General features: G+C 42.6%; 1 protein-coding gene across 1 annotated transcript in view; it reads right to left on the bottom strand.

Moving 5' to 3' along the window:
* Positions 1-15,616, bottom strand: part of mau2 (MAU2 sister chromatid cohesion factor) — an 81,914-nt gene that overhangs the window by 8,268 nt on the left and 58,030 nt on the right. Inside the window, exons 14-17 of the mRNA XM_063032546.1 lie at positions 15,233-15,282; positions 13,254-13,331; positions 11,189-11,300; positions 8,870-8,960 (exon numbers count right to left, since the gene is read on the bottom strand). Coding sequence (XP_062888616.1) covers positions 8,870-8,960; positions 11,189-11,300; positions 13,254-13,331; positions 15,233-15,282 — 331 coding nt within the window. The remainder of the gene's footprint in view (positions 1-8,869; positions 8,961-11,188; positions 11,301-13,253; positions 13,332-15,232; positions 15,283-15,616) is intronic.

Raw genomic sequence — 15,616 nt, 5'->3', positions numbered from 1 at the left:
TTATTAGTACAATGAATGAAATAAGGATAAACTATCAAATGTACATCAAAACATATAGTGAAATGCACTGCTTGCACCAACAACAAAAACAGTCTGAGGATGTGCTCACAAGTATCGCCACATTTCTGGCGCCAACAGAGCTTATTAACCTGTACGTCTTAGGAATGTGTGAGGAAACCGGAGTAGCCGGTAAAATCCATGCAGTCACAGGGGAGAACTATAAACTCCTTATAGACGGCTGCAGGAATTGAACCCTGATTGCAGAGTTATACTAACCACCAAGGTAACATGCCATCCCTCAAAGAATGGGGAAATGACAAAAGTATTCTGATTAATTGGATTGTGTTGGTGAAGCATGATTTTCTCACTTCCTGCAGTGATTTCACAGGATATCCTGGGACTGCACAAGGTAGTACATAAACAAATGTCCTTCATAACCATCTCCAGCCGTGGGTGCACTCCTCAGCATGTTGACTAAGAGGGGCTGGGTGTTACACATTTATAAATATTGTTTCTGGAGAGCCAAAGGTGGTATTTCAGTCACAGACAATGCAGTGGTACAAAACATTATGAGGGATGTACAATAACCTCTGAAATGAGCTCTACACTTGAGATTTCAATTTGATTCTCTTGTCTTGGCTAAAGTCCTACACCACTTTTAAGAACAACTACTTTCGATTACCGAACCACCCAGCACAACCTGAATCACTGCAGTTTAGCAACACTATGACCACTTTGCACTAAAATGGTTTTTAATCTTTTTTTGTTGTTCTAATAGTGTTCTTTGTTAAATTGTGTTCATCTTTATTACTGATGTACAAGATAAGTCATACAGATTGAGTGGACAGCCAGGGTGGAAATGGCTAAAACCAGGAGGGGAGGGGGCAGGCAGTGGGGGCATAATTTTAAGGTGATTAGAGGAAAGTACAGGGGGGTGTCAGAGGTGGGCTCTTTACAGAGAGTGGTGACGGTGCTGAACACCCTGCCGGGGTGGTGGTGGAGGCAGATACATAGGGGCAAATTAAGACACTCTTAGATAGGCACATAAATGATAGAAAAAGAGGGATAATTTGGGAAAGGTTAGATTGACCTTGGAGTAAGTTAGAAGGTCAGCACAACAATATGGGCTGAAGGATCTGTACTGTGCTACGTGTTCAATGTTCAATTTATGTTTCTCTCGTGAATGTTGTTGAACATTTTAGGAACAGTTCCTTCTCCCCAGTCATCAGATTCATGAATGGTTCATGAATAATACCTTGTCATTCTTTTGCACTTTGTGTAACTTAGTAATGTTTATTGCACTGCTACCACTAAACAAATTTCATGTTTCAGTAATAATAGACCTGATTGTGATTTATAATGCTGTGTACCTGTGATGCTGCTGCAAGTAAGTTTCTCATTGCATCTGTGCACACATGCACCTGTGCAAATGGCAATAAAGTCAACAACTGCTCTTTGAAACAAGGCTATTAATTGTCATTTTTTATGGGAACAGAATATGGAACTTTTTTCACCTATTAGTACTTTTTCTGTGGCATGGTTTAATATTTCTATTTAAACTGCTCTTATACAAGTAGACATTATAGTGACAGAGAATGCATTTGTTGAAAGTTGGAGGTGTTGCAATAACTAGTGGCCCAATAGCTGGGACATAAAGGCGACACCTGGTGGAGCAAAGTGGCACCAACCCATTCTCCACCAAGGGTGGGGCGAGTTTAATATTTGCATTGTTGCACCTACTTGCATGCATTCAGGTTACAACAGTACTACACAAGAACCAAATATTATTGCTCATCATAAATACAACAGACACTCCTTACGTACAGAGACTCCTGTGCCTAGTTCACTTTATGGAAATATAATCAATGTATACAAGCTCTCTCAATATGTTTATTTTTATTGCTTTATTATTATTGTATTTTTTAAATCTTTTTTTGCCACATCAGATCTGGAGCAATGATTATTTTGTTCTCCTTTATACTTGTGTACTGGAAATGACATTAAACAACCCTGAATAGATGCTGGCCGACTTGCCAAGTTCTTCCAGCATCTTGGGTGTGCTGCTCAAATATTGTGGCTAGTATTTTGCAAAAGATTGGCATAGAGCTGCTGGAATTTCTCCAGTGGTGTGACCACAACATGAAAGGAATACCAAGGTTTAGGAGTGTTTTGGTAATGGCAGATGGTTGGGGGTGGGGGTGGTAGGGTTGATGTTCTTGAGAAGGCCGGGATAGTTGAGCAGCAATAACACAACCTGCCCACAATCCTCTCTGGTGCAAAGGCAGAAAAAGAAAGGAGCAGAGCAGGTATCTTTGACCAAAGGAGAGTATCAAGCCCACAGTCACAGGGGAGCAGTTTAAAGTTCAATAAAAGCAGATCCCTGACCAAAGGACAGTGTCAAACCTGCAGCCACCAGGGGAGCAGCTCAGATTTCAGCAAAAGCAATTCACTAGAATTAAGAATGGGGGGGCGACCTCATTGAAACCTATCGAATGGTGAAAAGCCTTGATAAGAGTGGATGTGGAGAGGACGTTTCCTATGGTAGGACAGTCTAAGACCAGAAGACACAGCCTCAGACTAGACAGGCATCCTTTTAGAACAGAAAAGAGGAGGAATTTCTTTAGTCAGAGTGGTGAATCTGTGGAATTCTTTGCCACAGACAGCTATGGAGGCCAAGTCTATAGTATATGTATATTTAAGGTGTAGGTTGATAGATTCTTGATTGGTTAGGACATGAGGATATATGGGGAGAAGGCAGGAGACTGGGGCTGAGAGGAAAATTGGATCAGCCATGATGAAACGGCAGAGCAGATGCGGCCCTAATTCTGCTCCTATATCTTATGTATTCCTGTCCAATGGACAGTATCAAGCCCACAGTCACTAAGGGAGCAGTTCAGAGAGTTCAGCAAAAGCAGGTATCCCTAACCAAAGTACAGTAATTAATCCACAGTCACCAGGGAAACAGAAGCTGAACTGACTGTTTAAAAAAAAATTACAAAATATAAACTTGCAATGAAAAAGTGGATTCAATAAGGTCTACAAGTGCATGTACAGACAAAAAGTCTAGTGAAAAGAAATATTGATCCATTGCTGTCAGTAAAGGGAAAGTTATATTGGGGAACAATAAGAACACAGGGCAATTAAATACTTTGTATTGGAGACTGTTCCTTCCAATCAGTGTGTCTAATATATGTACATGTGTGTGGATAATATAAACACAAATATATAAATATATATAAATACTTTGAAAACTTTTGCAACTATTCTCTTGCTATCATAATTATATGTGGTATGTGTTGTAGATGATTGTTGGTACTGTGATTTGCACCTTGGTCTCAGAGGAACATTGTTTCGTTTGGCTCTATCATGTGTATGGTTGAATGACAAACACTTGAAGTTTGCTTCTGTCTTCATGGCAGAGCGCACAAATAAACGCCTCAAACTATGAAGAAACCAAGTCTAATGAAAGGAGGATCTTTTCCCTCCAAAGTATTTTAATGTTAATTATTTTATTTTAACCATTTTCAAATTTGTCTTCGAGTTCAGTAAGGCAAAGATGGAAATCAGGTATGCCAGTTTCCAGTTGAGTTGAGTTGTGTTGTTCTGTTAATGTAAAACACACGTTCAAATTCAAGGCCAGGGAAGTGGAGCATTCAGAAGTCAGGAACTAGACGTATATCTATGCCTCTACCATGGAGACAGAACCAAAGTATATACTTAATTGCTCCGTGTTCTCATTGTTTCCCACTACAACTTTCCCTTTTCTGAAAGGAATGGACCAACATTTCTCTTCACCAGTCTTTCTTTTGTAGATAAACTTGTAGAGCTTTTAAAGTCGAGTCCACTTTTTCACTGTAAGCTTATATTGTACATTTCCTATTCAAGTTAAACAGTTGCGTCAACTAGCTGATGCCAGGAAAATGCAGAGACTTCCCCTGTGACAGCAGATAAAAGTTGCTAGAGAGCAATGGGTTCTCATCTGAAAAGCAGCACAATACTCCTTCAGTACTGTCACAGGGGTTCCTTAGGGTTGTCACAGCTGGGGGGAGGGGGTGTCGTGGGAATAAGCTCCCACTACCTATTAAACACTCAATGGTGCACATCTCAATCACCACAAACAACCAAGTCCAGCTTCTGGCCTTCACATGTGGCTTAGTTACCAAGCCCAGCAGAACAGTTTCTACTGACAGGAGAAGAGTCAAAGGCAGCTTACTCGTGTGTTAAAACCAGTCACTTTGGGCAGATGGGGCTCGTCAGTCTTGGTGGACAGCTTATCTAAGAGAAGTAAAACTTTCAAGCCTCTGCTGCCTTGTGGCTATATCCACTCAAGGGGAAGGCTTCTGGAGTACACCCAGAGGAGAAATCCTGAGTTGGAGTCCCCATAGCAGTCCTACATTGAGTTCAAAACTGACCGGCAACTCCACTGTATCAGTCACTGCCATTCCCTCAGATTCATACGCTGTGTGGAGAGGGCTAGCCTGCGACATGGGCAACAGCTTGCTCTCCATATCATACTGCCCTGGCTTGTGCATCAAATGTAGACAGCTGGGGCCAACAGAGGGCCTCAACTGTTACAGGGAGCACCAGGGTTACTTCCCCCTGCCCCCCCCCCCATCATCAGTAACTAAACAAATTCTCCATTTTCTTAATGGTGGGTAGGATGGAGCAGAAAACCACTGGAATATCATCAAACTGGTTCCACATAAAAACTTAAGGGTGGAGATATGCAATTTCCACCGGGTGACTGTTTATTGGTCTGTCAGGTGACATCACAGAATTGGTCAATTTTGTGGGCTTGTCCATTTATCAATTAACATTTGACCTATTAATACTGTGCATGTGAATGTGTTCATTTTTTTCTCTTCAAGTGATTGAGTCAAGCAGATCTATTTGACTGCAATGGACAAGACAAAAGTTATTTAATAGTAACAGAGTACATTGACTGACTGCATCACAGGCTGGTATGGAAACACCAATGCCCTTGAATGGAAAATCCTACAAAAAATAGTTGAAGAGACCCAGTCCATCATGGGTAAAGCCCTCCCCACCATTGAGCACATGTGGAGTGTTGCCGCAGGAAAACAGTATCCAATATGAGGGGCCCTACTACCAAGGCCATCCTCTCTTCTTGCTGCTGTCACCAGAAAGGTGGTACAGGAGCCTCGAGACTCACCACCAGGTTCAGGAACTGTTATTACCCCGCGACCATCAGGATCTTGACCAAAGGAGATAACTCCACTCGCCCCATCACTGAAACGTTCCCACAACCAATGGACTCACTTTCAAGGACTCCATCTCATGTTCTGATACTTATTGCTTATTTATTACTACTACTATTGTTTTCTTTTAGTTTTTGCAGTTGTGCTTTGCACACTGGTTGATGCAGTCTTTCATTGATTCTATTATGGTTATTGGATATATTAAGTATGCCCACAAGAAAATGAATCTCAGAGTTGTATATGGTGACACATGTACTTTGAGAATAAATTTACTTTAAACTTGAACTACGAGTTTGAAGAGATGTATTGTTACATGGTCAAGGAGATCTGTGTTTTTTTTGTGAGAATGATGTAATGGTCTTTTAGAGGTCACCTGATGTGATTTTCCTGCCGATGTGAGGTCACGGTCACATGATAACATGTGCACCATGGGTATATAAGGGTTGACCCCAGATGACACAGTTAGTTTTTTTAGTTTGTAGATTTCCAGGTAGAACGTGCTGTGTCTCCGTTTCTGTTGCGTGTTCGTTTTTGCGACGCAGTTTCATTTTTAAAATGGAGGGTTGTGTTCTATTGCAAGATACAATATTATTGGACTGGAAATTTTTGGCTAGGTGTGCTGATTTACTTAATTCCAACAGTAGAAGGGAGAGTGAAGAATTTACCAAAGTACAGGATCGAAGGATCGAGAGGAGTCGGCATCGTTTGGCAGTTTAACAAAGGATCGACCTTATTGAGTCTTCGTTGGAGGAGTAGCGACCTGCATCGAGATAACTCTTGCCAAAAAGAACAAAGAGTTCAGGCAAAGGTTTGCTCTCTCTAAAAGAATTTAAGGTCAGTTGGTTTAAACTGCTTATTTACCGCCACGTGAATTCTGTGGACAGAATCAGCAGGAAATTGCGTCTGTGAAGAAATCCTTCTCCAGAGAAGTCTCTCCCAATTGAACGTGTAAATCTGTTGGACTTTTGAATTTACCATTTTAAGAAATATATCTGACTTTATCGCTTTAAGAACTGTTTCCACATTTAACACTTTAAGAAACAGTGCCAAGTGACGATTTGGTGAACGGCTGCATAACGGTTAACTTCCGGTTAAAGTTTTTGTTTGTTTTTTTTCCCTTATCGTTTATCCGTGTTTAATAAATGTTTGGTTGTTTTTATATAACCTGTCTTGATTGATATTCATTGTTTCCGGTTATGTAACAGTGGGTCAAAGACTTTTGCAAATTTTTATAGATGTACCATGGACAGCAATCTTAACTGCTTGCATCACCATCTGGAATGGAGGGGCCACTGGAAAGGAATGGAAAAAGCTGCAGAAAGTTGTAAACTCAGCCAGCTCCATCCTGGTCACTAGATTCCCCAACATCACTAATATCTTTAAAAAGCAATGCCTCAAAAAGGTAGCATCCATCATTAAGGACCGCCATCACCCAAGACATGCCTTCTTCCCAGTTCTACCATTAAGGTGGTGGTACAGGGGCATACACACATGCAGTTTCATGAACAGCTTCTTCCCACCATCTGATTTTGAAAGGACAATGAACCCCTATATATTACCTCACTATTTTTCTCCTTTTTTCACTATATATTTAATTTAAAACTTTATATATACATATTTCTTATTACAATTTAAAGTTTTTTCTATGTATTGCAATGTATTAAATTTCACTGTACTGTATGCTGTACAGCATGTGAACCAGATTTTGAGCTGTAAATCAATAGCGACACCAGGAGGAAGTGCTTAGTACTGCATCAGCTTGACACAACTCGAAAATTAAAGCATTGCACACAAAATGCTGGAGGAAGTACAGTTGATGTTTCAGGTTGAGACCCTTCGGCAGGACTGCCCAAAACACTGACTGTACTTTTTTTTTCACATAGATACTGCCTGGCCTGCTGAGTTCCTCTGGCATTTTGTGTGCGGTGCTTGGATTTTCAGCATCTACAGATTTTCCCTTGTCTATAAAATTAAATGGGGCTGGAGACAGATCTTCAGGAGCTGAGATAACAAGCATTCCTCTCTTGAAAAGGAAATGACATTTTCTGGGGTGCACCAAAACAACCCGAGGGCTCAAGGTGGTCTTCAGTATCCACGTTATCGTTAAGGCCAAAACCTAATCAGCCAATCATGTGGCAGTAACTCTGCATAAAAGCATGTAGCCATGGTCAAGAGGTTCAGTCCCAAACATCAGAATGGGAAAGAAATGTGATCCAAGTTACTTCGTCTGTCCCCAACAATCATTCCACAGTTAATGTGGTGAGTCTCCCAGAAACTGCTAATCTCCTAGAATTTCTCAAGTACAACAGTCTCTAGAGTTTACAGAGAGTGGTGCAAAAACATACACAAAAAAAAATTGAGTGAATGGCAGCTCTGTGGGTGAAAATGCCTTGTAAATGACAGGTCAGAGGAGAATGGCCACACTAGTTCAAGCTGACAGGAGGGCAACAGTAACTCAAATAACTATATATTATAACAGAAGAGCATCTCAAAATACACAACACATCAAACCTTGAAGTGGATGGGTTACATTAGCAGAAGAACATGAACATACACTCAGTGGCCACTTTACAAGGAGCAGGAGGTAGCTATTACACTGGCTACTGACTGTACATGCACCTCATCCCTGGGTGGCCCCCCCATCAGGGTACGGAGGCACAGGAACACTTCTTTAGACAAACATTTTAGAAAAAAATTTAATGTATTTTCTGTATTTACTAACATCTATAAACCCCACAAATTCTCCGCTCAAGTACAGAAAAAACTTTTTCTCTCAAGAACCCGATGAGAAAGGCAAGGCAGAGCTGGGCAACACTTATTGAAGCTGAAATAAATGGCTTCAGCCTTGGTTTGGTGTGGTGAAAGGGTGGGGATAATCCAGCTGGTAGATGTCTGGTCCTTCATTTACCCACCAGCCAATGCCCACAGCTGAATTAACATGCTAAGCTATTTGAGAGAGCAGTTTGGAGCCAACCAAATTGTTCGGTCTACTGTCAGTGGACTCAGGCTAGCTATGGATTCATTTCCATAAAGCAACACATTTTGAATAATATTCCTTCCTGGTTTTCAGTAAGCACAGCAGCAATTGAACTAGTGTATATAAGCCTCTGAATTACTAGTCAAATATCAGCAAAATGCTGTTGCATCCTTGCAGTAGACAAGATATTTTCCCAAGCAGTAAGGCTGATTAACACCTCTTCCCACTAACCCACCCTTTCACACGCCCAACCACCACTACTTTATCATTTCCTGTCAGTCATATTATGTACAGACACTCCTGTGCCTAGCGTCATTTTATGGACAGACAGTATACAAGCTATCTTATGTATTTATATTTGTGTTACTTTATTATTATTATTAGGACATTCTTTATCTTGGTGTTGTTTTTATTATATTGCGCTCTTCATCTTACTGTGTTTTTTGTACTGCATTGGATCTGGAGTAACAATTATTTTATTCTCTTTTACACTTGTGTACTGGAAACGACATTAAACAACCTTGAATAGACACATTCCAGGAAGATAAGCCGGTTGATAGTGATTGATAGAGAATGTACATTTGTCCTTTATTTAGCCAAATCATAACATGCAAGCCGTCCTTTCCCTAATCCTGCACTACTGCTTAGTGTTGTAGAGCAATTCCTCACTTACCCCTCAGCAATGCCGATGACCACAACTGCACTGACATGTCTGGGATCTTGCTGGCCAGCTGCATGGCCGGTACCACCATGTTATTGCTTTCCTGCATAAAAGAAACAGTTACTTTGTTAAACTCAATACGTTTATCTATTTTCCCACGAAAAGCCATCACCCTGAAATGTTAACTCTTCACAGATACTGCCTAACCTGCAAAATATATTCAGCATTTTCTATCTGGGACCAAATAGAACATTACAGCGCAGTACAAGCCTTTCAGTCCATCAGACAGGAAAAAAACATTAAGATAGTGCTCAAGGGTTTATTGTCTATTCAGAAATCTGATGGCAGAGGGGAAGAAGCTGTTGCTGAAATACTGAGTGTGGACTAAGGCTTCTCTACCATCTCCCTGATGGTAGCGATGAGAAGCCATGTCCTGGGTGACGGGGGTCCTGAATGATGTCTACCACCTTTTTCAGACAACACCTTTCGAAGGTGTCCTCGATGCTGGAAGGCTAGTGGCCATGAGTTTACAACTCTCTGCAGCTTTTTTCAATCCTGTGCAATGGCCCTTCCATACCAGACAGTGATACAACCAGGACTAATGAAAGGTCTCAGCCCAAAACGTTAACTCCTTATTCCTCTCCATAGATGCTGCCTGACCTACTGAGTTCATTGTTACCTTAAAGTGAATTTGCCTTAAGCAACTCTGTCAAGTAGCAATGGATGAGCAGTTAATTCATATTTAGCAATGTTGATGAGTGGCAAGAATGAATTAGGACTTCAAAAACTGTTACCACCCTCCTTCTCAGAAGTGCTGAAGGACCTGGTACACTAATCAGCAAGGGGGTGATGTCTCAGCTTGATAACTCATTATAAAAATGCCCCTCCAACACCACAGCACCCTCTTACTACCACAGGATTCTGACCCTTATGGTACGAGCCAAATCTGCTAATAAATCAGGAGTCAAGTCAAGTCACTTTTTATTGTCATTTCAACCATAACTGCTGGTACAGTACTCAGTAAAAAAGAGACGTTTTTCAGGACCATGGTGCTACATGAACAATACAAAAACTACACTGAACTATGTAAAACAACACAAAACTACACTCGACTACAGACCTACCCAGGACTGCATATGGTGCACAAAACAGTGCAGGCATTACAATAAATAATAAACAAGACAATAGGCACAGTAGAGGGCAGTAGGTTGGTGTCATTCCAGGCTCTGGGTATTGAGGAGTCTGATGGCTTGGGGGAAGAAACTGTTACATAGTCTGGTCGTGAGAGCCCGAATACTTTGGTGCCTTTTGCCAGATGGCTGTAGGGAGAAGAGTTTGTATGAGGGGTGCGTGGGGACTTTCATAATGCTATTTGCTTTACGGATGCAACGTGTGGTGTAAATGTCTCTAATGGCGGGAAGAGAGACCCCGATGATCTTCTCAGCTGACCTCACTATCCGCTGCAGGGTCTTGCGATCCGAGATGGTGCAATTTCCGAACCAGGCAGTGATGCAGCTGCTCAGGATGCTCTCAATACAACCTCTGTAGAATGTGGTGAGGATGGGGGGTGGGAGATGGGCTTTTTTCAGCCTTCGCAGAAAGTAGAGACGCTGCTGGGCTTTCTTTGCTGTGGAGCTGGTGTTGAGGGACCAGGTGAAATTCTCCGCCAGGTGAACACCAAGAAATTTGGTGCTTTTAACAATCTCTACGGAGGAGTCTCGATGTTCAGCGGAGAGTGGTCCTTCTGTGTCCTCCTGAAGTCAACAACCATCTCTTTTGTTTTGTTCACATTCAGAGACAGGTTGTTGGCTCTGCACCAGTCCGTTAGCTGCTGCACCTCCTCTCTGTATGCTGACTCATCGTTCTTGCTGATGAGACCCACCACGGTCGTGTCATCGGTGAACTTGATGATGTGGTTCCAGCTGTATGTTGCAGCACAGTCATGGGTCAGCAGAGTGAACAGGAGTGGACTGAGCACACAGCCCTGAGGGGCCCCCGTGCTCAGTGTGATGGTGTTGGAGATGCTGTATGTGAGAGAAACGCATTGAGTCTCAGTGGACTGGAGCAGCAGAAAATTGGTGTGAGATCCTGTTTAGGAAGCCTCCAGGAGGAAAAGCAAGAATTAACCCATGACTACAATCTGTGGATACAGAGTTCAATAGGCTCAAAGACCTCTACATGGTGTGGTACTCCACCAAGACCAGTGACACTGAAGCAGCACTGTGAACATCACTTCCACAGGACAGCCACTTTCTCAGATTTTTAAACAATCAGACCCACCCAATTTATAAGCACAGCTGTGATGTTTCCAACTAGAAATAATAAACTCACCCTATGGTTTCCAAGGGCATAGAAGATGTGACCCAGTAACACCAAGGAACAAGCTGTTAACCGATTCAAATCTTCTGCATTTGACATTTTTAAAGTTTCCCGTAGAAACCTCCTAAAAAGCAAAAACAATTAATCATCTGAAAATAGTGAGACACAGCAGGGATCAGTTGTCTGTTCACTGACTTGGGTGGTCCTCTTCTGGGAACTGCATTCCATACCAGACACGTTTCTCAGTCCCTCTGCTGCAAGTCAAGCTGCCTTGCTGTTTAGTAACAATACAGCTAATACGACGATAAGGCCTAGGAGCAGAATCACTCAATTCAGCCCACTGAGTCTGCTCAGCCGTCCCATCAAGGCTGATTTATTATCCCTCTCAACCCCATTCTCCCACCTTCTCCCTATAATTTTTGACTTCCTGACTATCAAAAAAAAACTATTAACCTCCACAGTATTCCATGGCAATGAGCCACACAAAATCACCACCCTCTGGCTAAAAAAATTCCTCATTCATTCTCTATTTCGAGGTTGTGTCCTCTGTTGTAGACTCCCTCACTATAGGAAACATCCTCTTCACATGCACTCTTTCTCAGCCTTTCAGTAGGTTTCAGAGAGATCTTCCTGGCCTCCCCCCCACTCCCGCCCCCCGCAATTCTTCTAAACTCCAGTAAGCAGCAAGTACAGGCCCAGAGCCATTCAGACATCCCTCACGTTAACCCTTTCATTCAGGATCATTCTTGTGAACCTCCTCTGGACACTCTCCGATGCCAGCACATCTTTTCTTGGATAAGGGGTCCGAAAGTGCTCACGATTCTTCGTGTGGTCTGACCAATGCCTTAGAAAGCCTCAGCATAACATCCCTCCTTTAATATACCAGTCCTTCTGAAATAAACGCTAACAATGCACTTGCTCAATTCTTTCTTCCACTGAGCCCCCTACAATTTAGGAGTTGCAGCCATTGAATACCTTCTGCAACTGAGTGTCTACAGCTCTAATGCTCAATGTCAAATGAGGGAGCTCCTCCTTAACCTGAGCAGACTCTGCAGACAGCTGAAACATTCCTGCATATGAAAGAAACTAAATACATGCTTTAGGTTGTCATAGCCAGGGAGACAGGTGCGGGGAACAGGATGAGTGTTTGGTGGACAATTTCCACTACCTATTAAATGCTCCAAATGGCATGAGTCTCAAATAGATGCTAACAACTAAGTCCAGCTCCTGGCCTTGACTGTGGCTTAGCTACTAAGCCCGTAGACCATTTCTACTTATAACAGAAGGGGCAAAACCAGTCGCTTCAGCCAGATGGTATTCGTCTGCTGTAGTTAGTGGTTCATCTAGAAAGGAAACTCCAATCTCTAATCTCCACTGCCTTGCAGTTATACCCACTCACGGGGAAGGCTTCGGAATAAACCCAAAGGAAAAATCTAGAGCTGGAGTCCCTCAGGCAGTTCTACGCCGAGTTCAATGTTGACTGGCAACTCCTGCAATGCCACTGATCCCAAACAGCATCGGTCTCTGCCACTCCTTTAGATTCATTAGCTACGTGCAGGGGAAGCCTGCTGCACGGACAACAGCATGCTCTACGCTGGCTTGGTGACTAACTAGGACTCAACATCCATGGTCGACGCCGACCACCGCATGCCATGAACACGTGCTGATTATGGTTGAGTGGGTCTGGGCCATGCATCAAATGTTAGAGTTGGATGGTTAGCTATAACCCTTCGAAGGCACAGGTGAGAAATGGTCACACAGACCCAAGCAGCAGAGGGTCACTGGGAGCTCCAGCAGAAAGCATTACACTGATGGAGGGAGCTGGCAAAAGCAGACAATCAGACTTTTAAAAGTCACTTAAACAAAAGTATGAATAGGTTCAATGATCGTGAAGGCACATATTTATAGCATCAATACAGTTTGTTCCCAGGGGCAGGAGTCAGAGACTGAACCGTTTCTAGGAACCAGGGTGAAAGGCACTTGTGTGAGAACAAAGGAAGAAGCCCAGCCATTGATAAAACTATGGCAAAACGAGCCAACGCTGCCAAGCTGCAACAGTGGAAAGCCAAACACTCACTTCGCTTCATTGTACCGTCCCTGGAAGAAGGAGAGGAGGCCCCGGATGTAGAAGGCAGCTGCTCGGAGACAGTGGGAACTGCAGGACAAGGGAGAGACAAAACATTACTTCACACATCAATGTAATGGAGACAAAACATATTCTCCATCTCCATCTCCTAGTTAAACGCTTTGCAATTTAGTCAAAATAGCATCTGACAACCAAAGGTGCTGTTGAATTATACACACACTGACTACTTATTCCTCATCGATTGATTCAGGCTTTGGTTCACAGATCAAGGGCTGTCAACCACCAAGTACCAGTTAGCATGCTGCTGTCAGCTTCATTGAATAAGACATAGGAACAGAATTAGGCCACTCAGCCCATAATCTGCTCTGCCATTTCATCATGGCTTATTTACTATCCCAAACAACTGCATTCTCCTGTCTTCTCCCTGTAACCTTTGACTCCTTGACTAATCAAGAACCTATCAAACTTCATTTTAAATATACCCAATGATTTGGCCTCCTCAGCCATCATTGGCAATGATTTCCACAGTTTTGCCACTATTTCACTAAAGAAATTCCCTGGGCAAGAATTTTAGCGTATTGGACTCGAGTCCTCAGCAGTCCTGAAGAAGGGTCTTGGCCTGAAACGCTGACTGTTTACTCTTTTCTGTAGATACTGCCTGGCCTGCTGAGTTCTTCCAACATTTTGTGTGTGATACTTTGGATTTACAGCATCTAAAGATTTTCTCGTGTTTGTGATTTATATTCCTATACCTAATGGAAGTAATCTAACTTACATGAAAAGATTTAAATGGTTTTCCTAGCTAAGATACTGGGAACTTACTGCCCTGGGAGGTTACACACAGCAAGTGGATATAATCAGAATTGAACTCAACTATTCAGGAGTAAAAAGCTGAAACGAATTTTTCCAGTCAGGTGGTGAAATCGGGACCACTGCTCCCAAAATGGACAACAAAAGATACAAAGGATAGGCAGCAAACAGTTAATATCACTTAAGAATTTACAGTTAATAATGCATATCCCAGACATCCTTTTGGTTATGGGTGAAACTAGAACTAGAGGTTGTAGGTTAAGAATGAAAAAGGTGAATTGTTTAAGCAGAACATGAGGGGGAACTTCTTCACTCAGACCGTAAGGACTGTTGAACAAGCTGCCAGTGGAAGTAGTGGATACAGGCTTGATTTCAGCATTTAAGAGAAATTTGGATGGATAAATGGTGGGCGGAGTATGAAGGGCTAGGGTTCAAGTGTGGGTCAATGGGACTCAGCAGAATAATGGTTTAGCACAGACCTAATGGGCCAAAGGGGCTGCTTCTGTCAGGTAGTGCTATATGACAAATTCACACAGCACAGAAACATCGAGCAACCATCCATGCTAATCCTATCAATTCTCTCCATGTCCTGCCACTCACTATAACACACTAGGGTGTGATTTACAGCAACTGATTAGCCAGCTAACCAGCTGCTCTTTGGGACAAGGGAGGAAAGCGATGCACAGATATCACTGAGAGGTCAGGACTGAACCAGTTACTGTGGCGGTGGGACAGCAGTTCTGCACGCTATGCCACTGTGCCAGCAGTCAGTTGGAGGAATTCTGCCAATCGAACACCATCTGAAGAGTCAACAATTCTGCACAGCAACCCACAGTTCCATCAGCAGATTGTGTGTTGCTCCAGGTTCCACTGTCTGCAGTGCTGTGTTGTCTATTGCAGGTGAGCTACAAGCAAACCAAGTGATAGTGTACAGTCAAGAGGTGGGTCGTGTTTCCACAATCCATTAATCAAGTCTTCTTCATCAATCTCTCATGTTGTTTTCTGTTGCGTCATCCCATCAAGCATGCCAAGATCAAATTCTTCAGTCAACTGCAAGGCTAACTCCTCTCTACCATCACAATTCCATCTTCAAAACAATCTCCATGTTTACAGAAGGTAACCCTTCTCTGTGAATCAGCAGAAACGGATGTTTCACTTACCTGACGGGGAAGTTGTGATCTGGGTTTATTCTTTCCAGCAGACCGTATAGCTACAATGAAGAGGAAAACTTGTGAACAGAAAAACTAACCTGTAGTACCACCAGGATACAACACTTCTCACCCAACCATGCAAATGAAGTGTACTTGATGTGGACCAAAAGACAAATTAGAATTAGGCCATTCAGCCCATTGACTCTCATCCACTATTCCATTATGGCTGAACTGCATTCTCCAGCCTTCTCCTCGCAATTTTTGTCGCCCTGATTAATCAAAAACCTATCGACCTCTGCTATAACTATATCCAATGACTTGGCCTCCACAGCTATCATGGGCAATGGATTCCACAGATTCACCATCGCTTGGTTAAAGAGATGACTCCTCAGC

This window comes from Mobula hypostoma, chromosome 24 (genome assembly GCF_963921235.1).
Source record: "Mobula hypostoma chromosome 24, sMobHyp1.1, whole genome shotgun sequence".
Lineage (NCBI taxonomy): Eukaryota > Metazoa > Chordata > Chondrichthyes > Myliobatiformes > Myliobatidae > Mobula > Mobula hypostoma.
This window is presented reverse-complemented; position numbering and strand designations above follow the sequence as displayed.